Source organism: Dipodomys ordii, unplaced genomic scaffold (assembly GCF_000151885.1).
Source record: "Dipodomys ordii isolate 6190 unplaced genomic scaffold, Dord_2.0 Scaffold98, whole genome shotgun sequence".
Classification (NCBI taxonomy): Eukaryota; Metazoa; Chordata; class Mammalia; order Rodentia; family Heteromyidae; genus Dipodomys; species Dipodomys ordii.
The window spans coordinates 10,211,809-10,236,104 of record NW_012267314.1 but is presented as its reverse complement, the minus strand read 5'-3'; the positions used below and the strand labels follow the sequence as shown (position 1 = coordinate 10,236,104).

Sequence of the window (24,296 nt, the reverse complement as noted above, 5' to 3'; positions counted from 1 at the left end):
TCCACAAACATTATTCCCAGACAGAGCCCCATAACTGGTAAATAATGCAAGCATATAAAACTATTTGATGGCATCAGAAATTATTCAAAGTGTCAAGTGCATCTATCCCGGAACACAGGGCTCCTACTCACCCCAGCCCCCAGTCAGGTGCTATGATCAGCCCCGGAAGGACCAGGCCACCACCACACACTCAGGCTCTGTTCTAGGCAAGAGCAACCGAGTGCTCCTGAACGACTTGACGACTATAAAACATGCAGCTCCCACTAGAAGCACTGAAGTTCTGTCTGGGACTTGGCTCATTCTCACTGAAGTTACCTTATGAAGTGAGATCCCACAGTGGGGCAAGCTGAGGAGTCAGGAGCCCGGGACCACCACCCCTAACCAAGGCTGCTTATAAATCAGTGGTAACACTGCCAGAAAGAGAATGTGACTGTCCCTGTTGTCAGAGCTGTAGTACAAATTTTGCAAAGTGGCAGTGCAGTGAGGAGAATGCCCAGAGACCATACATGAGAAAGCTCTTAAAGAGCTAACTTGATTTGTGATTGATTCTAGGGAAAGTCAAGGGAAAGGACACTCATAAAAACAATGAAGATTGAATACTGTGCTAGCAAGGAATCAAGAGGAGGCGAGTAAGGCCACAAGAACAGTAAGCTAAACTGTAACCCTGCTATACAGTTTATAGTCTTAACAGAGAGAACCAACCACACAGGATGGAATGAACTTTAAAGACTGGCCTCAAAGACTATCCTTGCAAAAGGGACTGGATTTAATTGAACCATGCTGTGAAGCAATCCATGTCCCTAAGGTATTATTAAAAACAACAGAGAAGTCAGTCAGCAATTAGTGGAGACTAACAGCTGGATAAGATATTTACAAAGGCAGACAGATTAATAAAGATATCAGTGAAAGAGAGGATCAAAGAGAATATTTTGAAAGCTCCTTCATCCCACAGTGACTGTGTGCTTATCCAAGGCTTTCACCCCTAAAGAGTGACAACAGAGGCCTTACTACTGGGGAAAATAGATATCACTGAAATTGTGCAACCTACTAATTGAACATATAAAGAAGCACTCACTGTTTTGGGGAGGGGAGAATGACTCAGTATACAGAGTACAGCAATAAAAGAAGAAAATATGACCCTTATACAAGGAAAGAACAGCCAAACAAATTTGCTTTTCAGAGGATCCAAATAGTAGCTGAATATATGAGAACTGGAGGTGTGGCTCAAGAGGTGGAGCACCAGTCCTGAGCAAGAGAAACCAAACTTGGGAGTGCAAGGCCTTGAGTTCAAGCCCCAGTCCTGTCACAAAAGACTAAAGGGCTCCATGCTTTAAAAATTGGAAGAAGGTATGACAACAATAACTCACCATATACAGACTATGAATAAAGAGGTAAGGGTTTTTTGAAAGAACGAAATTCTGAAGTTGAAATTTGCAATAATTAGAAAGAAGATTTCAGTATGGTGTTTAGGTCTAGATTTGAACTGGGAGAAGAATCAGTAAAATTGAAGATAAATGGATAGAATCGATTTGGATGGAATCCGAAGAACACAGAAGGACAACATAAAGAAAAACAAACAAAGACTCAAAAAAAAACAATGTGGGACATAATTAAACACAATAAAATGCATAAAAGAAGATGAACAGTAATAAGCATTAAAATATACAAAGACTTTCTGAAAATGTCTCAACTTTGATGAAAAGCCTTTCAGATACAAGAAAAAATATCAAATTTATGAAAAGAACATATAAAAAGATCCATACCCTTACATTTCAAATAAAACATTCAGAGGACAAAGATAAAGGGCACTAAGAGAAAAATGACATGTCAAATGCAAGGGAACAACAAATGCTTAACAACAGCCTTCTTCAAGTATTATTGCACAAAATAATGGGCTTCAGTTGTGGTAATTTCATAGTTGCAAGTGACATAATTTAATCATCATCACCCCTATCATGCCCTCTTGCCCCCTTTTTCTTCCGAATGTTTCCTATTTTTCCTCCAGACTCCCCATTCTTTATTTTATGACTTTCTGTTTTAATCTACATTGTACATGTGAGAGGCAACATACAATATTTGTGTTTCTGAAGCTAATGACTCAATGTCGATGAGGTCTAGTCTATCCATTTTCCTACACACAGTATATAATTTTACTTTCCTTCTTTTTTTCTTTTTTCTTTTTTCTTTTATTTTTGTCAGTCATGGGGCTTGAGCTCTGGGCCTGGGCACTGTCCCTGAGCTCTTCAGCTCAATACAAGTGCTCTGCCGCTTGAGCCACAGCACCACTTCCAGTTTTTTGATGGTTAATTGGAGATAAGAGTCCTATGGGATTTCCTGCCAGGGCTGGCTTTGAACTGTGATCCTCAGATCTCAGCCTCCTGAGTAGTTAGGATTACAGGCATGAGCCACCGACACCTGGCTTTAGTATACTTCTATCTGTACAATCCTCCATTATGAATGTCCATTCTTCTGTTGATGGACTTGTAGTTTGATTCCATAGCTTGGCTGCTATAAATGTATTGAAATAAATATGGGTATACAGATGTCTCTACTGTATGCTGTCTTGGCTGTTTTGGTTTGTAGAGTTACTGCTCAGAGGTCTGATATTATTCTGATGGTCTTGCCCTTATACTAGCTGTTTTTTCTCAACTTTGAATATCCTTTTTTTGTTTTTTTGTCCACCTTGGAATACTAACCATAATGTTGTGTTTAGTTCTTTTTGATCATGTCTATTTGGTAATTCCAAATGCCTCTCATATTTGGATGTATGGGGATGTATGTCCCCAAGTTGTGGGATATTTCCTGCTACATCATTGAATGGGTTTCATGCTTTGACTTTGCCTCTCACTGTTTTCCTACCCTATGGATTATTAAGTTGATCCCCCAATCATGTCCCAGAGTTCATGGAAGTTGGAATCATGCTTATTTTTCTTTATTATACTTTTATATAATATTTCCTCAGCCTTAATTTCAATTCATATTATTCTTTTTAAAAATTTATTTAGTTTTATTATAGAGGTAAAACAAAGGGGTTACAGTTACATAGGTCAGGTAATGAGTACCTTTGTTTTTGTACAATGTCACCTCTTCCCTTGTTTTCTCCCAGTTTTTTTCCTCTCCCAATCCTTTCCCCCACAAGTGGTATAGTTCATTTTCAAAATATGTCTTGTGAGTCTGCTGCATTTGTTCACCTTTTGTTCCACCATTTCTTCCCCAAACAGATTAACTTACACATCAAACAAAACAGCCACAAAGGAGAAAAAAGCAAAACAAAAACAAAAGGCAAAATAAGAAAAAAAACTCATTTCTATTACGTGGATTTCAATAAACATCATCTTATATGATCATATGCACATAGTTTTTGAGACTTTGAGTCTAAGAAAATTATCCTTTCAGGGACCTCATATGTAAAATACACTTAGAGCTCAAAAAATTAAATCCCCTTAAAAAAACCCTCAAAGAAACAACCACCCAATTAATAAATGGGCTAATGACTTAGAGAGAAACTTCTCAGAAGAAGTAAGAATGGCCCAATAGACACATGGAGAAATGTTCAACACTTGTGGCCATAAAAAATACAAATCATGACATTCTTCTGCTTGGTCTAGTCTATTGATGAGGGTTTTGTTTTTAGGTTCCTTTTCATTGTTTTCTTTTTTCTTTTTCCTTTTTTGATTTATTGCTTTTTCTTGTTTAATCTCTCCCACCACCCCTTGCCCCTTTCTTTACTAGTATTCTACTCAAGGATTCATGCTTGCTCTACCACAGTCACACTCTGAAGCAAGAAACTTTGGAAAGAGTCCATCTCCAATTGACCAGCAAAAAGCAGTAGTGTACCAGCCAGCTAGCCTTCATTGCAAGCAAGCAAGAATCCCTGAGTTCAAACCTCAAGATTTTGAATATGCACACATTACCACCAAAAATGAAAAAAGAAATAACAAAATCAGTGGTCATTTTTTCCTACCAGCAGCAAACAAGTCACCATATTTTAAATCCATAAATAAAAAATGAAATACAATTACATAAAAACCAATAAATTAAAAGTGAAATACAATTACATAATTATAAAAGATAGTATAAATACAACTTCCTTCCTCATTTCTCTTTTATTTCTAAAGAGCAATTTCATAAAAAAAAGTCTGTGTGAATGCATTGTTTGGCTTATGATAAAGAAATGCAATAATATTTGAGAATAAATTACAAATTTCAGAGGTGAAAGCATACCTTGTATGAGAGGTCTCAGGAGAATACTGAGGAATGAATTCATATCCACATCGACATGGGCACAAAAGAGAAGACCTGGCCTGTATGACAAACCTACAGCCAGCAAAATACTTAAAGGCAAAAAGCTAAATCCATTTCTTCTATACTCAGGAATGAGACAAGGATGTACACTCTCTCAAATTCTGTTCAATTTAGTATTAGAATGACTAGCTACAGCAATAAGACAAGATGCAAACATAAAAGGGATCCAAATAGGGAAAGATGAAGTAAAATTCTCCCTCTTTGTAGATGACATGATCATGTATTTAAAGAATCCCATGAACTCCACTCCCAAGTTACTCGAGCTGATTAGAAACTTTGGCAAAGTAGCAGGGTACAAACTTAACCCTCAAAAATCAATGGCTTTTCTGTATGCCAACAATGAAAAGAGCACAGCTGAAATAAGGAAAGCAACTCCTTTGTAATTGCCCCTCACAAAATAAAATACCTAGGAGTTAACTAAGGAAGTGAAGGACTTCTATGATGAAAAAATTAAAAAACTACAAAACGGGAAATTAAAGCAGAGCTTAGGAAGTGGACAAACTTCCCATGCTCCTGGATTGGGAGGATTAACATCATGAAAATGGCAGTACTGCCAAAGGCTACTTATCAATAGTCCAACCTCATTCTTCAATGAAATAGAAGAAGCAACCCAAAAATTCATATGGAACAACAAAAGACCCCAAATAGCAAAAAACAATCCTTAGCAGAAAGAACAGTGCTGGAGGAATATCAATACCAAATTTCAAATTCTAGTACAAAGCCATAGTAATCAAAACAGCTTGGTATTGGCACAAGAACAGACCTCAGGACCAATGGAATAGAACTAAAGACTCAAAAATGAACCAACAGACCTATAGCCACCTAATCTTCGATAAGGGAGCTAAACAAATTGAATGTAATGGTGCTTCAGTAAATGGTACTGGAAAAATTGGTTAAACACATCTAGAAAATTAAAGCTAGATCATTATATATCACCCTGCACCAGAATCAACTACAAATGTATCAAAGACGTCAAAGTCAAAGTAGGAGACACTATCGGGCTCCTTGGCACCAGCTGAAATTTTCTTAATAAAGACCCAGAAACACAACAAATCAAAGAAAGGTTTGACAAATAGCATTGCATGAGACTGCAGAGTTTCTGCATTGCAAAGGACATAGCTAGTAAGATCAATAGAAAGCTTATGGACTGGGAGAAGATCTTCACTAGCCATAAAACAGCAAGGGTCTCATACCTAAAATATAATTAGAACTCAAAAAACTAACTCCCCCAACAACAAATTCTCAAAGAAACAACTGCCCAATTAATAAGTGGGCTAAAGACTTAAAGAGAAACTTCTCTGAAGAGGAAAGAAGGATGGCCAATAGACACATGAAGAAATGCTCAACATCCCTAGCCATAAAAGAAATGTAAATCAAAACAACATTGAGATACCACCTCACCCCAGTTAGAATGGCTACAATCAAGAACTCTAATAAAAGCAGATGCTGGAGGGGATGTGGACAGAAGGGAACTCTACTGTGCTGTTGGTGGGAGTGTAAACTTGTTCAACCACTTTGGAAAGCAGTATGGAGGTTCCTCAAAGACTCCACATAGAGCTCCCCTATGACCCAGCAATCCCACTTTTGGGCATTTACCCAAATGATCACAAACAAGGCTAAAGCTACTAAAGCTAGCAGCACAACTATGTTTATTGCATCATTTTTTACCATAGCTAAGATATGGAACCAACCCAGATGCCTCTCAATAGATAACTGGATCAAAAAAATGTGATATATATATATAAATATATATATACACATATCTTATATTCATATATACACACACACACATAGATACACACACACACAATGGAATTCTATGCTTCCATAAGAAAGAATGACATTTCCCCATTTGTTAGGAAATGGAAAAAGTTGGAAAAATTATATTAAGTGAAGTAACCCAGGCCCAAAGAAACATAGGTCCCACTTTTTCCCTTATTTGCAATAACTAGTATAACTCTAGGGTAAGCAGAAAAGGTCAAAAGCTATGTATGTATGATATAAGATGATGTTAAGTGAAATGAAACCCAAGCTAGGGTCACAACTGGTTTTTTTCACATTTTTTATTGTGAAAATACTGTACAGAGGGGTTATAATTACATGGGCAAGATAATGAGTACATTTCTTATCAAGCATTGTAGCCTCCTCCTTTGTTTCCCCTTGGTTTTTTCTTTCTTGCTATTGTTTATAACATATTTGAAATGTATTATGGTTTTTTTTGTTTCTTCTGTGTGTAATTCCCCCAAGGTATAACCCCTGTTTTCACTGTATTTGATGTCGATGCCCTGCATCTTGTATATACATTTTTCTAAGTTGGGGAAGGTAAGGGACATAACAAAATGCTGAAATAAGGATAGAGGTTGACCCAGTGTAACAATGAGATGTACAAGACACTATGTTGAAAAGGAACTTTACAACTTGTGGGGGGAGGGAGGAGTTGGGAAGATGGGGAGGGAAGGGATGGTAGGGGAAAAACAAAGGAGGAGGTAACAATGCTTAATAGAAAAATGTACTCATTACCTTACTCATGTAACTGTAACCCCTTTGTACTGTATTTCTATAATAATAAAACATAATAAAAAGTATTTAGAAAAGAGAAGACCTGGAAATGAGAAACAGGAAGCTTAATTAAAAATAGCTGTTTTCCTGTCTTACCATTTTATTAAAAGCACAAATTATAAAAAAAACAAAAATTATAACAACGTATTATTAGCCTTGCAGTCTTTGTAAATATAATGTGTATAATAGGAGCACAGAAGTCGATGGAAGACCTGTGCTACCTTCAAGTGATATTTTCATATCTCACTAAGATTGAAGAAGACTTGAAGAACACTGTTGATAAAATAAGATGTGTTCTGTAATCCCCAGGGTAACCACATAGAAAATAAAGCAAAATGCATAACAAAATTATTGCAAGAATGAAGGTAATAAGCTAGGAAATAGATTAGTGATCTATCTCCAAGAGAAGATAAGAAGTAATGGGAAGAAATGGAAGAGGTGTGAATGGTATGACTTTGATTGTGGCTATCTGTACTTGCTCAGTTTTGTAAAAATATTAAAAACCATTTAATACTTCATATGAGTATTTGGCATAGTATGTGAATTATATACCAGTAAAATGGCAAGAAGAATGACAAAGAGGAGCAAGAAACTAGCACGGTCTCCTTAGTTTTTCACATTTACTATCAAATCTATTTAAGGAAAATCTATTGGGCACCCTTAAATTATAAATGTTTCTAGTGGTAAAAGGAAGGTTTTTGTTAGTCTCTCTGATGGTTTTGACCACATGGAGAGATCAAACAAAGACATATCCAACTATGGAATTCAAGGAAACAGGAATTGCATGCATTCTCCTTAGATAATTTCAAGTAGATAGGTTATCTTGAAAAAAGCCTTCCATTGGGAAAAAATAACCATTTCTATCTAAGAAGATAGAAGGTCTATGCTCATCCTCCAAAACACTTGTGCCATGATGTTCATGGGGTGTGACCTTTGGTTTGAACTGCTGTAGGCAGCAAAGCTTGGGGCCTGAGAAGGACATTTTAGTTAGGAAGAGACAATGAATACAGTCATCATTGTTTTGAGCTACTGATAGATAACAAATAGATATAAATTACTGACCTAATGACAAAAGTTGTATGGGTTATATAATATGGTTTCTATGAGCTTTCTAACTATGTTAACTTATGAAAAATAGACTGCTACTTAGACATTAGTACTATCAGAGGCAACTCTTGGATATATTTTTGCCTGTCTGCTGATCTCAAATTGGATTACAAAAATGTGATAGTTATACGTTTATACTGATTAACACATAAAACTAGATGAGACTGTTTTGTGTGTTTTTTGGTTGGAAAATCCATGGAAAAATGAAAATCTTCTGATAAGGGAAATGTTCATGGTAATGTTATCCATGAAAAAGTTGTGGCATCAGAGAACATACATTACTATGATGTTTCTCATCAGCACTCCCTTCTCCTCATTTAAATGTGAGAATTTTTTTATTGGCAACATGGCTCTCAATGTGCTCAGGAATCCAAGGTACTTTCTTACACACACAAGGACATAGGCACATATTTTGTGGTTTAATTATTTAAGTTGACAAGCCAAGCAAATGCATCTACCTTTCTAATGTAGTACGGGCTTATTCAACTAAGTCTATTAATTTCCACAATGCATTCATGTTTTGTTCCTAATGCATAATAGAATCACAGAATGAAGAATTTCCCCACTTAGAATACTTGGCCTGAAATGGGATAATGGTAAGTAAACCCGCTAGATATGTGTCAGTGATGAACATGATTGTAATTTCTAAGTGGTTAGAAGTTCCCAAGAGTCTCATTTGAATTCTGTATTTCATGTTTGTTCAGACAATGTGATCCAGTTTCCCCCTTCTGCAGCAAATGAAAGAAAGGAGGGGGGAGATATAGGCTTAGTTTTCAAACAAAGCTCTTTTTTTATTGTTCTCAAATATAAAGTGGACAAGAAAGAATAAACATTTATCTTTAGATTCCATATCAAGAAATGATTGAATAAATCTCCAAAATCCTCTGGAGTGACATTAGCACTCCCCAAACAAGAGACAATACAGTCAGTCCATCTTTATCCCCAATATCCATATTACTGAATTTTGTAATAAATCTTCTCTAGCAACAGCAGTTGAGAAGTCACTGTTGTATGTCTCATTGGCGCCACCTACTGAGTACTTGTCTTTTTTCTTAAGTACTTGTCTCTTTTCTTAAATCACAGGTAAAAGTCACAGTTACAAATGCATAAGGAACTAAATTAAACTAACAAAAAGAATGACAGAGATAATTATGTGCTCAGCACTTGATCCTCATCCATGGTATTCAAGTATAGATGTCATTATCAGAAAAGAATTTTAGCTTTACATTACATTTATATAAATATAAAAATTTCTTCTATGAAAATTTTCTGTAAACATTGACTGAAAAAAGTAATAATTATAAAAACAAAGACTCAGAAGCTGTTGGCTCATGCCCATAATCCTAGCTACTCAGGAGGCTGAAATCTAAGGATTTCAGTTTGAAGCCAGCCCAGGAAGGAAAGACAGTAAGAGTCTTATCTTCAATTACACACACACAGAGCCAGAAGTGGAACTGTGGCTCAAGTAATAGAGTGCTAACCTTGAGCAAAAAATCCCAGAGACAGTGCACTGGCCCTGAGTTCAAGTCCCAATAGATGGAAGCACACACACACACACACACACACACACACACACATCTAATTTATAATAAAAATAAAAGTGAAGGTTTCTATTTTTGCATTAGATTCATTACACACATTCTCCAACTATGTACATAATATAAGCAGAACATCAGTCAAGGAAACAAACAATGTTTACAGCCCAGGTTTTCTTATGTATAGTATTCATGTGCACCAAGCCTTACCAAATTTGAAAGCATCTAAGTATCTATAAAAAGCAACAGAAAAGGTAACTGTGTGGACCGTTACTATTTCACATGAAGGCTTTGATACTTTGCAAATAAAAACATACCCCAAATCTTGACCTCAACCTCACTCTTCAATGCAAATAAAAAATACTGTTTAATGGAAATCATCCTTGGTCCAATTCCCCTTATATTTTCATGTTCATGACCAGCCTTTCAGACAAGTCCCCTCCCTCACCCCCGTCTTTTCTCAGTATGAAGGTCCCAATTGTAACACAGGAAACACTTTCAGTCAGAGCCAATGCATCCAGTCACAAAGTGTTCTGTAGAGGTGAGAAGACTTATATGAATTTGGTCCACTGAATATAACCTGCAGTGATATTGCCAGAGAAGACAAGAATTTGAATGAGCCTAGGTTGGAAAATAAATTACCTTGTTGCCTTGAAGGCAATCTCCTCGGGTCAAGGATAAAGCCTTTTCTTTAGTGTTCTGTAAAGAATCATCTCTATCAGTGGTGGATTTTTTCCTTTCTTTTTTCCAGATAACTAGGTGGTTTTGATAGTGTTGTGTTAGTAACCTGATGTTTTATCACAAATTGTATTTCAGAAAATAAAAATTGTCCTCAAGAGAACAGGAACAAAGAAGCATGCCAACAAATGTCTCCCCAAATCTCTCATAAGCATAAAATCAAATTCAAAGAACAGATGATACTGCTAATTGCCTCATAGTCATTTTTCTCTGTTTAGGATTTCTTATACCTTAAGCAGAAAAAAATGGCATGATACAATAGTTTGAAATACTTAACCCTGCTAATGTTTATTTAAAAATTACTGACCTGATAATGGCCTCCAGTAAATATCAATGAAAATATGCATTTGTGTTTGTGATCATATTTGGCTTGAATTTAAGGGTACAGGATGAGGGATAAGTACTAGTTTTAGTCTTCCATTAACATTTAACATCATCATGGTTAACATCATAGAAATCTTCTATCTGACCCAAAATAAATGTTATATAGTTATGCATGTATATGTGAGTTAATATATTAATTCTTATTAGAAACTTGTAGCATAAAAACTGATATCATTATTGCTTCCTAATCTCCAAAACAAGTGCTGAGATGAGCTTACACTGATCTCAATGCACAATAGCACTGGTGATGATAAGGTCATTGAAGGTCATCAGGAATCTATTTTAAAAACTACTATTACACCTGGGTAAGTAAAAAGTCCTTTATATATAAAGCTGGGAAACAATAATTCATTTTAAAACTACCACAGAATATGAGGGGACTTTAAAATGATTTTAGTTTATATGAGTCATAAAACTCAAGTGATTAGAATAAGCAGAGTATTAATATAATCACTATGCATATGGGTTTGAATTTTACCAGTTCCAGAACATGCAAATCTTGAGATCTACAGGAACACTTTAAAGATAGATTAGTACATTCTCTTGCTTAATAATTAGAAATTCATAAGAAGTGGGCATTAAATTTTCCTCCTAAAGGAGAGGAAAGGTGTGGTTTTTTAATTAGGTGATCATAGTAGCAAAAGACATTAATCGGCTTTCAAAAGCTAAATGTGTCTCAAGTTCATTGTAATTCAAAGCAGTGACTTTTCCCTAGTAACATGCCACAAAGGAATATGGAATGGAAGTTCTAATGATACCCTACTAATTTAGTGTGAGATTTTAATTCAGTGATCTGGAGATTATGCACACAAGAATGATGATATGAACTAAAGCTGAATTACAGAAACACTTGTAAATTAAAAAAAAAACTTCTCTGTGTCTAGACAATACAAAACATGATTCAGAATATCCTAAAATTAAGAAACAGTTACAATATAGTGCTTTATTAAACAGAAAGAAATCATTGATTTTCTGCACATGAAATCAGGCAACAAAAGTATTTCCAATTTCTCATTATGTCCAGCAATGAAAAATGACAAGTTGATGACTTACACAATTTTTATTGATGAAAACTGGAATGAAGTAGGAATAAGTCCTAGCAAAGGAGTAGTAATAAGACAGGCTTTACAAGTTTGACTGTGAAGTATTTTTTTTAAACCCACTAGTTTTTAGATAGGCAAATGAAAGATAGATTGATAGAGAGATAGGTAGATAGATAATGTGGTTGACAAGAAAGAAAATTAGGTATTTCCAAATTAAAAATTCAGCGTTTTAAACAAAGATGAATATAATCTTTTTATTAATATGTCTAAACAATCCACACATGGTGTCATAACATGCAATAACTCCACTTGGGACATTAAAGTGATTAGAAGAAATAAGAAAACTCAAGCATGCTAAGTCAATAGTTCATATTCCAATTGTAATACACTTGTATTTGTATTCTTCATTAATTTACCACTAAGAATATTAACAACACACACAGAGTCAATCCTTATTGCCTAATTCTTCATTTGCCTATGGCAATTGCTATTACCTGAGGTAAAAGTCACCCAAACTCAATATTAAACACTGTAGCTTGTCCATAATGGAAAAAAATAACTGCTAATTTTTTCTTAAATATTACCTTCTTCCCCTTTGGGTTTAGATAGGAGTCATTCGTGAAAGGAGTACCATGTCTGACTATCTTTTAGAGTCTATGGACCATTCTGACAGTGGTAGAAGGAACAGGAGCTTCCAAAAGTTGACAGGAGTCTGAGAGACTGGAACTAGTCCATCTTCCGGCACACCTGCAGGGTGAAGGCCTCAGCTGCCTAGAGCTATCACTTTATGATTCTAAACTATTGACCTAATTATCACTTCTCTTTCTGTACTTCCTTCATACCCTTTCTTCTGTTGGAGCTCTAGCTCCACAGGCTCAGAAAGAACTCAGAAACATGAGGATTATGCCGATTTTTAGTTTAAAAACATAAAACATTCCAGGACTCATTAAAGCATTAGAGATGGAGGTTAAGAGACACAGAGAAGAGAGTTCATAGAAACCAACTTATCGGTGGTAGAACCACAGTTGAGCTTACTGGGAGCCTACAGGAAGTCTCAGGGAAAGCCAAAGTAGTAAATTGTCTGAAATTACAACACAGCCTCCTTTTCATTTTAGTTTCTCACATTTATGACTCCAGCGTTGTCATTTGGAACTGGAGTGGCCCTCAAAGCATGTATGTTGAAGGCTTAGCTCCTATTGTGGTACAAGTAGAAGGCAGTAAAACCTTTAAAAGTTAGGGCCTCATGGTAGATATTCAGATCATTCATAGCATGCCCTTGAAAACGTATTTACTACTTACCATAAAATATAATGAAAAAAAGATTCCAACGGAGGGTGCTTTCTACTGCTGTAACATTGTGCACCGGCTCCCTTTTCTACCATTTCACCTCCCAGATGTTCACTTATCCACAGTGAACCATCATCCAAAATTGCTAAGTGGAAAATTCCAGTAAACCATTCATAAGTTTTATATTGTTCACCTTTCTGAAAAGCAGTATAAACTCTCCATCTTCATGGGAAAGACAACTATCCTTTTGTCCAGTATACGCACTATGCACCTTCTATCTCCTACACATCAGCTCACTTAGCATCTGTCTTGTTTGTCAGAAGGACTCTCGCATTACATTGCTTGTGGTCCTAGAACTCCTCTATTTGCCTGACTTCACCTCATTACTCAGGCACAGGATCATGCCACATAAGCTTCAGAAACACAGTACAATGAGACATTTTGAATGTGTGTGTAAGAGACAGACAGACAGGCAGACAGAGAGTTTCTACAGCTTCACACATCCACTTGGAGTCCTAGAATATACCCTGTATGGATCAAAAGGACCAAAATTTTAAAAAATGCATATAAGACTCACAGTTCTAGAGAATGGAATTCTAAGAGCCTGGTGCCAGCTCTTTTGAGGCCTCCATGTGGAGCCACCGGAGGATGAGCAGTAAGCCTGCACGAAACAAAAAAAAGGAAATTAGGTAAAACCTTTTTTTTCAATCAGGAATTTATTCCCAAGATAACTAGCTCACTCCCATGATAATGGCATTAATTCATTTGAGGGCAGAGGTCATGACTTAATCACCTTTTAAAAGTAATCACTCTTTGCCAGGCACCAGTGGCTCATGCCTGTAATCCTAGCTTCTCGGGATATCTCAGGCTCATGGTTCAAAGCCAGCCTAGGTAGAAAAATCCCCATGAGACTTTTATCTCTGATGAACCACTTAAAAACCTGAAGTGGTGGGCAGGGGGAGGATGGGAAGGGAAAACAAAGGAGGAGGCTACAATGCTTGATAAGAAATGTACTCATTATCTTGCCCATGTAATTGTAACCCCTCTGTACAGTATTTTCACAATTGAAAAAATAAACCTGAAATGGTGCTATGGTTCAAGTGGTAGAGTGCTACCCTTGAGCACAAAGAGGCTCAAGAATCATGCCCAAGCTCTGAGTTCAAGTCCCACAACCAAAAAAAAGTACTACTTCTTTATAGCATCACAGTGCAATTTCACTTTAACATGAGTTAAAATTGAAATTTAAGTTTTGGATATTGGTCAGCTGTGGATAACTGAAATTGGATGGTGAAATGGTGGGAAAAGGAACTGGTGTGCTCTGTTATAGCAGTAGAAAGCACGCTAGACAGTAACTAATCTTTTTTATATTGCTCCATTGCAACCTTGTAGTCATCATGTTTTCTGATGAATAGTAAATTTAAATCGAATTTGGGATTCTGCAAGCATTCTAACAGACATGTAAGTGAAGTCCCAGAAAAAAGGAAACATGGGAAAGAACACATATTTGAAAAAAATGGCTGTTTATATTCAACAAATAAATAAAGTTAACAAGAGTAAAAGCATTACTTATTGAGAAAGCAAGAATGAATTAAGCACTATGTGAGATATTATTTCATGTACTCTATCCAAGCATTCCTATCAAACAAGTATTATGGTCACATTTTACAGATGGAAAAGCTGAAACAGAGAAGCTGACATTAAATACATAAGTATATTGTTACAGTGGATTAAAAAAAAAACCAGGTTCATATACAGTCTCCTTTGTTGACATGTGGTTGATTAGATGGAGTGCGTGTCCAAGGAAGTAGTAGTTATAAGTGTCATGCAGCTAGAAACTCTGGAGTTGGGGGGAAATTGATAAAACAAAAATTTACAGAAAAAGACAGACGATATGGCCTTCAATTTAACCATGAAGCCAAACAAGTGCTGGAAACATCCAAATTACTGACTGTACATCTCAAAGGTAAAACAGCCCCAAGTGTGGTTATAATAATTGGAATCATAAAACCACAGAATTGTGAAATTACTTACAGATTGTAGTCTCCAATCCCTCCCTTTTGGAAACATGGAAACATATTCTAGAAGGTTAAATCACTTACCCAAAATAACATAATTGGTTATTGACCTTTCTACTAAGCCATTCCCAATTCCATTCCATAAACCATAAATTATTCATGCAGAGAGACAAACCCAGGTTTGGCAGGTCAGAGATTTCAGTGAGATGCGAATTGAGTAAGGATTTTGATTTATGAATCTAGGCAGCTATCCAGATTGACTTATCTCAGCGTCCTTTTGGGAAACAAACTATTGTGGATATCTAAATTGACCTCTATTCCACCCATTCAACAGTCATTGGGTATTTCATGAGGAGGAGAGTAAATTACTGTGACACAATGCAAAAGACAGAATTAAAGAATATTAGAGAGGAAATTGATATTACCATATCCCCTTGTTGACCAGATATAAAATACACAAAGCCATTTATGGTCATACGCTGAAGGATTAAACACAAAATATGTCCAATTTTAAGCTAATTCTTAGCAGCACACATCTCAACCATTTATACACGTGCACAATATTTACACACTTATACATAGTATATATGTACATTTGTCTTTTGAAGGCAAGGGTTACATAGTTCTTACACATCCCCAGCATCTTGCTGAGTAGTTGGTACTGTAGGAGGATGTTTATTGAAGGAATACAAAAGAATGGCGAACAAGCACTTTCTTTCCCTCTCTTCCTTTCTCCTTCCCTCCCTCTTTCCCTCTTCCACCCTCTCTCTCTCATTATATGTAACTTTATTTTCAGCCTTCTTATTGGGGTGACTTTGACAAGCAATTACATATATTAAGGTATACAACATAATGTTTTCATACTCATTGTAAAATTAATCAGTCAAGCTCATTAATATACCCATCATTTCTTATAGCTACATTTGTGTATGTGTGCCTTTTCTACATATTTGTTATGTATTAAAGACACTTAGACTTTACTTTATACCAAAGTACAATACTGGGAACCACAACCACCTTGCCATAAAAGCTCCCTAAGTGAATTGGGTGTAAATGAAACTTTGTAGCTTTTCTCCCCCCCCCAACTTCCTTTCTCCACTGACAGACACCATTTTTCATGTCCTCCATTTGCATGCACATGATGGCAAATGGCAGGATTTCATCCTTCTCAAATCTGAACAACATTCGCTGTGTGTAAATACAGTTTCTTTATGCATTCATCTGAGAGTGAAAATTTAGATTCGTCAGTATCATAGTCACTGTTGAGTAATGCAGTGATGAGCACGGAAGTGCAGACAACTCCATAAGACAGTGATTCCATCAAAAAGTGGGATTCTTGGATCACTAAGGTAATCCCATTTTTAAATTTTTTTAGGAAGCAGTTATGGTGTTTCCCATAATGACTGTGCCAATTTACATTCCGACCAACAGTGTATACGTGTTCCCTTTTCTCTACATCCTTGCCAATAGTTACCTTTTTATGCATGCGATAACAATTCTAACAGGTACGCGATTGCATTTCAATGTGGTTTTAACTCCTATTATTCTAGTAAGTAGTGACGCTATCCTCTTCATATTCTTGTTGGTCATTTGGATATCTTCTTTTGAGTCATACCTATGGTCCACTGACCATCTTTTAATCAAGGTATTTGGGTATTTCATTAAGTGTGTGACTTACTTAAATATTTTAAATAAACCCTTTGTTACACTTACAGCTCCCAAATAAGTTTTCCCATTTAGTAGAAGCATTTTTGCTTTGTTCAATGGTTCCTTTGATATGCAGAAGCTTTTTTGATGCAATACCATTTTAATAGTTTTGTTTTATTGCTGGGTATTTACTGACTTTTCCAACATTTCATGCCTCATGTTAAGAATCTTTATATGTATACTTCCTGTGGCATCATTTAAGTCATCAGTCTATTTTGAGTTGATTTTTTAAAATATGGTTGAGATAAGAATCCAGTTTCATTTTTTTTCCTATATGGATATCCAGTTTTCCCAACTGTTAAGTATCATTTCCCCATTGTGTTTTCTTGGCATCATCCTTGTTGAAAATGTAGTTGTATAGCTTTATATCTGGACTTTCAACTCTGTTCCATTGGTTTATATGCATTAATGTCCATATGATAATGTTTTAGCTAATATTGTTTTGAACATATTTTGAAATCAGGAAATGGGCTGCATCCATCTTTTTTTTCTTTCTCAAGACTGTTTTGACAGTTCATCTTTTTTTCTGGTTCTATATAAATTTTAGAATTAGGTTGGGATTGGGGGGGAAGGGAGGAGGCTGGGAAGGGATGTGAAGGGTAAACCAAAGGAGGAGGCTGCAATGCTTGGTAAGGAATGTACACATTATCCTGCCCATGTAATTGTAACCCCTCTGTACAGTATGTTCACAAATAAAAAATAAATAAATAAATTTAAAAAAAAGAATTATTATTTTTCTGTTTCTATAATGAATGCTATTTAAATTTTGACAAGATCCCATTCCTTCAGTAGATCTCTTTAAGGTAGGTCATCTTTATATCTATATATCTGCCTTTATATCTATAAATCTGCCTTACATTTGTTTTGTCTTCTCTATTTTTCCACTTATACAATTCCCACTGCACAAGTTTTCTATCTCTTTGGATGAGTTTTTTACTAAATATTTTACTTTTTATTACTGCTGTAAATAACATTTTATAATGATTTGCTTTTTATACAGCTTCCTGGTGAACAAACATACTATTGCATTTGTATGCTAATTTTTTGATTCTTTGAGTATGCCAAATTATTCTGTAAATTGTGTTTTGGTGAGTCTTAATTATTTTATGCTTGCATGATCATGTTATCTGTACAGTGATTTTACTTTTCTAACTTGAGATATTTTTCCTAAAAATATAATCTGGCTAAGATTCCCAGCATTATTTTGAATAGTGGAAAGCATCTTTACTTTGTACCTGAACTTAGCAGAAAAACTTTTAGTTTTCCCTGTTGATAATGACCTTGATAATTTTTCATGTATGGCATCCTCTATAGAGGATCAAGGCAGCTCCTCCTACTCTTGTTTTATTGAAAAATGTATTATGAAGTGTTGTTCACTGTTTCAAGTACTTTTTCTGTGTTTAATGAAATGACCATGTAGTTTCTTTCTCTTTTTAATATGGTGTGTCACAAGGATTGATTCTCATGTGTCAAATAATCTGTATCACATGAATTAATCCCACTTGGTCACGGTGTGGAATTCTTTTAATGTGCTATAAAATTCAATTTATTAGTATATTATTATGGGGCTTTGGATCTACGTTCATCAAGGAAATTGTATTATAGTTTTTTATGGTTTAATTTTCTTATGGCTTGATATAAGAGTGATGTTTACCTATAAAATGAGTTTTAGAACATTAGACTAGTTTAAGGATTAGTTTTAACTCTATTTGGTAACCTCCTATTAAAGTACTAAATTAGAGTAGATCCTAATAACAGTATATGTAATGGTTCCAGGTTGATTCTCATGTGTCATTCATAATACACATGCACATTTTTATTGCTTTCAGTATCACCGTGGGTTCTGCATGAAATTAGAGGTTTGTTCTGTTCCCATGATTTTGAGATACCAAAAATGTCAAATGATTATTCATGATTCCAAGATTTATATTAACACTGGCATATCATAGTTACAATTAAATTCAGCAATTAATTTTTTATTGTGAAAATACCATACAGAGGGGCCCAATAGTAGATATTACTTTTCATTCCTCTTACTTAGAGTGAAAGTTTTAAGCAACTTTGAACTAGCAATATTCTCATTCCTTCAAGTTTTAGTCTACTTAGAAAACTCATGAACTTACCCTTTTCATTTTCAAAATATTTAGGGCTGGGGAAAGAAAAGAGGTAAATGGTAATAATTCAGTTCAAATATTCCCAGTGGTTCAATCCTTCTGGGTTTTGGTGAGCAAAAACAGTTATCTTAACATCTTAATAATCCCTACTAGTAGTGATATTGGCTATAGCAACAGCTATAGCAAAAGTAACCTGTCTCTCTTGTCTCATGCTGGTGTCTAGCACCTTCAACAAACGCTACTGAGCAATTCAGAATTGTTCTTATACTAGACCCTGACCTCTCCTTATTTAGCAATCCCTCCTAGGGGTCTTTAGAACAGGGATCCTGGTTTGCATGTCTGCAACAAGAAGACAAATAGAGCACAAGGCCAGTGAGATTCAATGATATGGCAGTTATTGTAGCCTATGTAATAATTCCTTGGGCTTCCTAGAAATTAGTCCTATTCCATGACAGTAAAAAAGAAGGGATGAGGGTTATGCCCTATACAATGAACTTATAAGACAGGACCAATAGAACTCCAAGCAATGGAACTCCAAGCTTTACATCGAGGTGATTCCTAGGCAGTGGCAGGGGCATCGAGAGCCCCCCGCCTCTGTCGGCTGGCCTCTTGCTTTGCTGGCACTCCTGGCTGGCTGGTCTGCTCTGCTGATCCTGCAAGCGAGGGATTATTAGCCTGACCACGAGCCCTGGGCTTTTGTGTCTTTGTTTGTGTTTTGTTTTGGGATGGAGATAGGAAAGTTGACTGGGGCCCCAGAGACCTATGGAAAAAAAAAAGTCAGAAAAGAAGGAGGAGGGGAGAGAAATGTGCAGTGACAAGTGTTTTCTGCTGTAAAAGTCATGAGAGAATATAAGAGTTTGATGCTGGCAGAGCAAACCGGCTACGCGCGTCAAGAACTAGGATGCCAGGATAACATCTCCTGAAACATGTCTCTAAATTACATCAAAAACTTCTATGAAGGATGCGTAAGTATCATACAAAGAAAAACTCATCAACTGGTACGTGTTTTGTTTGTCTATTTTAACCTGTGCTGGATGAATAAGTTACTCTAGATTTATGAAGGATACTATGCATAAGAATCATAGGCTTCAAGGTATTTTGAATTTGAAACTATAAATAATTCAAGAAGTACTTTCCCAGCTGTGTTTTAAAGGAATTCACCATCAATTCCATAGCTAAGCAATAGCAAACATTTTTAAACACTGCTTGGTTGTTAAGACAGTATGAATGTGAACTTTAATGCGGAATTGTTCATCCAATTTCCCCAAAAGAGACACTAGCTAAGAAAAGACAGTGATTCTTTGTTTTAAAGGGAATAAACAGGGCAAGAGAATATTAACAGAATTCAAAGCCGTTTAAATATTTCCAAATTACTAGCTTGATGGGCACAATATGTGCTTATTTGTTGCATTTTATATGTGGAAGCCAGAATTCATTTATAAATATATATGTACATAAATACTTTGGGTGGTACTCAAGTGTATGCAAGTGTATTAGCTGAAATATGGCAAATTTATGGGAGCACTCAAACAGCATAACTTCTTAGAAAAAAACAAATCAATTGTCAACCAAATAAACACCAGAAAACAAGTACTTGAAAGGTGGTAGGGTGAAATCAAGGGAAAAGGGACAGACAAATGTAGAGAAAAGGAGGGGGATGCAGTCAAAAATTCAATGCACAACCCACAAAATTAAGAAGACTAAGAACGGGGTGGGTTCCAAAGGATGGGTGAAAATGCTAAAAAGGGTGACATTAATCAAGTCTCATTGTATTCACAAACATTTTTGAATGGCAACTCCTTTGTACAACTACTTAAAGATGATAAAAAATATATTTTTTAAAAAAGTGAAGTTGCATGAGAAAGCATATAGAATGTATACCTGCGTTTATCATCACTAAGGATCTTTTTGAATCTTAAAAAATTTTAAACCATGGTTGTGAAAAGGTCCTTTCAAACATCCTCTTTTGGTGTCTTTATTCAATCACGTTTTTGTCCTCTTAAAACCATGACAGGTTAAACCACCAACTGTGATTGGCCAGTTCCACACCCTTTTCTTTGGATCCGTACGAATGTTCTTCCTTGGAGTGTTAGGTTTTGCAGTTTATGGGAATGAGGCTTTGCACTTCAGCTGTGATCCAGACAAGAGAGAAATCAATCTTTTTTGTTACAATCAGTTCCGGCCAATCACTCCACAAGTAAGTCCTTCCAGGTGCGCCTCTAGTTTGACTCATCAACAGATGCAATCTTTTCTTATTAAATGATATAACATCTTAAAGAGTAGTCTAACAGGAAAGCATTTGAGAATTTCATTACTTTTTATTTCAGAAAAAATGAGCTAGTTAATTGTTTCTTCCAAATCCACAATTCCATTATCTTTGGATGTTCAATTGTATATTATATATTACAGATTGTGTCTTTAATATAGAAATTAAGAAGCTACTAAAATTTTTAGTGATTCATGCACAATTCTAATAAAGTATGTTTTCTAGACCACTGTTACGTCTAAGGTTTTAGACATCTTGGTCGTTACACCAGAGGTTAGACATTACTATGCTATTTTAGTATATAAGACCTTTATGAAACGACATTTTTTAAGTTAACTTTTGTGGAATCAACCAATTTTTAGTCAATTTTTTGTTACATGTGGATTAGTCAATTTGACAACAGTGTTTCTGACACACTTTAGGTATTCTGGGCTTTACAACTGGTGATTGTCCTGGTTCCTGGAGCTATTTTCCATCTTTACGCAGCATGTAAAAGCATCAACCAAGAATGCATCCTTCAAAAGCCCATCTACACTGTGACTTATATCCTCTCTGTCTTATTAAGAATTAGTCTAGAAGTGATAGCATTTTGGCTTCAGATTCACCTTTTTGGTTTCCAGGTAAAACCTCTTTACTTGTGTGACGCTGAATCTCTTGGGAAGAAAATGACTACGATAAAATGCATGGTTCCAGAGCACTTTGAAAAGACCATTTTCCTCATTGCAATGTATACATTTACTGTGATTACAATGCTACTGTGTGTGGCTGAGATTTTTGAGATCATATTTAGAAGACTGTGTTTTTTATTTAGGCAATGACAAATCATAAAATTATTACTCAAAATTATGCCAGTACCATTTCAATCATTTTGTTTAATTTTATCTTATTCAGTGAGTACCTTGATTTAAATATAAATGTTTTTTAAACTCACTTTGCTGTATCTAAACCTTATGTCTATCATGAAATATAACAGAGTTCTAAGTCAGACATTAAATGAACAGTTCATTCTGTTTTATCATTTATTTCACAATAAAGTATACATATAACTCATGTTCATTCATTTTTAAGTAGTATTTTTACAAACTTCTAATATACAACACTTGTTACAGCATTATCATAGCCAGAAAAATGTATTATCTCTTTTACAGACAGAATAATTAATAGTCAACAATGTTAATTTGTGTTCTCAAAGTCATACAACTGGACTAGAACCCAAATAGCTCCTTTTCTCATTCCACTGAAATATGTAGTTTGAACTTTGAGTATGTGATTATCTTTGAACTCATGTAAACTATAACATATTTAAGCACAAAAGTTAAAAGTTATTAAAGAGTAACTTTTATAGTTTAATCACTAACTTGAAGAAAACGAGCATTAAAATTGTTACATTTTAATATTATATTGTTTTCCTGAAATTTTAAATATCAAATATCATGAAAATTTAGCCACTAAATAAATTTGAAACGCTATGGATAACAATGTACATGGTTTCATGTGTCTTCTTATGCCCATCGAGAGCTAATAAAAATAACTGCTATATTAATCATCATTGAAATGCAAAATTATGAATATTGTTTGACTTCCTCAATAGCTGCTAAATCGAGCCAATGTTGTACCGAGCCAGTGCCTGCCTAACCAAAAATCATCTTGATTTTATATCATTTAACGTGTTCATGTACTACTGTCTTCTAATCCTTGTTTGGGAGACAGGGATAATCAAATGAATAGTACGGTGTTTACGTGTTTGTGAAGCATTATGTCTGATGTCATGTATTAATCTCCTCCACAAAAAGCTCTTGAGTACTTTTTATTGAACATGTGCCACCTGAAGAGGTCATATTAAACAGAAGGTAAAGACAAGTAAAAGTTTAGTGGAGACTGGTGTAATAGCACAGCCTGATGGGGCAGAATAATGTCTTCATTGTCTTTGTGGAGAATCACAGGCTCTTCTTACTAATAAATAGCAGCAGTGTTTCAGCTTTTATTATCATATTTGAATTGTCTATGGATAATATATGTCCTCACTGGGACTACCCCCAATGCCCACCCATAAGCACACATGTCTTCATTACGGACCAGATTTTCTTCCCCTACACCTCTGCAGGTTTGGTAATTTTTAATTGGATGTCAGACACAGGGTCTTTTATCTTGTTGGATGGCCAGTATTTTCTACCTGTAAATACTCAAAAAAGTTTCTGAACCAAAAATTACATAAATTCAGAAAGATCTCTTACATAAATAGCTTATTCATTTTACTTACGTGGGTGACTAAATAGTGTTAGAACAGTTAATATTAATGTTGAAAATATAAACTGTAATTTTGACACTTTCACATCCATGGGGAGGTAAATGCTCAAGTCTCCACGGCCTTCCTTTATTATTTTTCTGATGGAATCTTTGAGGAAGAATTATCTCTGTTTGGGGGGGATGACCTAACAATAGGATATAAGTCTCATTATACTAGAAGATAAATTACTGCCACATGCAATAAACTTGAAAGGTTTAACGACAGGTATTTATTACCCTGATTACATTGATGGATCTTCTGTCATTTACCACCAAATTAGTTCTGATCAAAACTGAAACTGAGACTTTTACTGTGAAATGATTACACATACACATGTATTCAAAGGGATAATGCAAAGCTGTTAACTTTCCCATCAAAACTCTAGCTCTAATTTTGCTCCCATTTCTCCTTCCTGTGGTTATCTTTTAGTCCTATTTTATTCTGCATCTCTTCCCACCTCTTACTTGCCAAGATTCTATCTCCATTATGGATGATAATATCAGGTCGTTCAGAAACTGTCCAGAGCTAGATGGAGGAGAGTTTAGGCCCTTCGACATAGAAAAATGTCATAATCAGGTCTCGACAGTAAAAGAAAAAAAAAGAAAAAATGCTTCATTGTTGTCAGTAATTCTGTGCTTCACTACATAATAGCCAATGTGCTGCTGTGTTGGTGGTGGTGGAAGATAACTTTGTTATCTTCCAACCTCATCCCCAACTACAAATATATTCAAATAAGGGAATGTTAATATGCTCCAGTCCTGAAGAAATAGTCAGGAGATAACAGGAATATACAACCCTCAACAGAAAGCAGCATTTTTTTCTCAGTACAGAATTATGGAACAAAGAATGGAAAAGACACAAAGATATATTGGTCTACAGAAAACCATAGCAAAGAAGTAACAGGCTGGGTGCTGGTGGCTCATGCCTGTAATCCTAGCTACTCAGGAGG

The 24,296-nt window shown here is 35.5% G+C and overlaps 1 protein-coding gene across 1 annotated transcript; it reads left to right on the top strand.

Moving 5' to 3' along the window:
* The first annotated feature begins 19,720 nt into the window (after positions 1 to 19,720).
* Positions 19,721 to 21,878, top strand: LOC105993653 (gap junction epsilon-1 protein). Its single transcript, XM_013026968.1, has 3 exons — positions 19,721 to 19,759; positions 20,809 to 20,991; positions 21,483 to 21,878. The coding sequence occupies exons 1-3, from the start codon at positions 19,721 to 19,723 to the stop codon at positions 21,876 to 21,878; spliced, it is 618 nt and encodes a 205-aa protein (XP_012882422.1).
* The last annotated feature ends 2,418 nt before the right edge of the window (positions 21,879 to 24,296 follow it).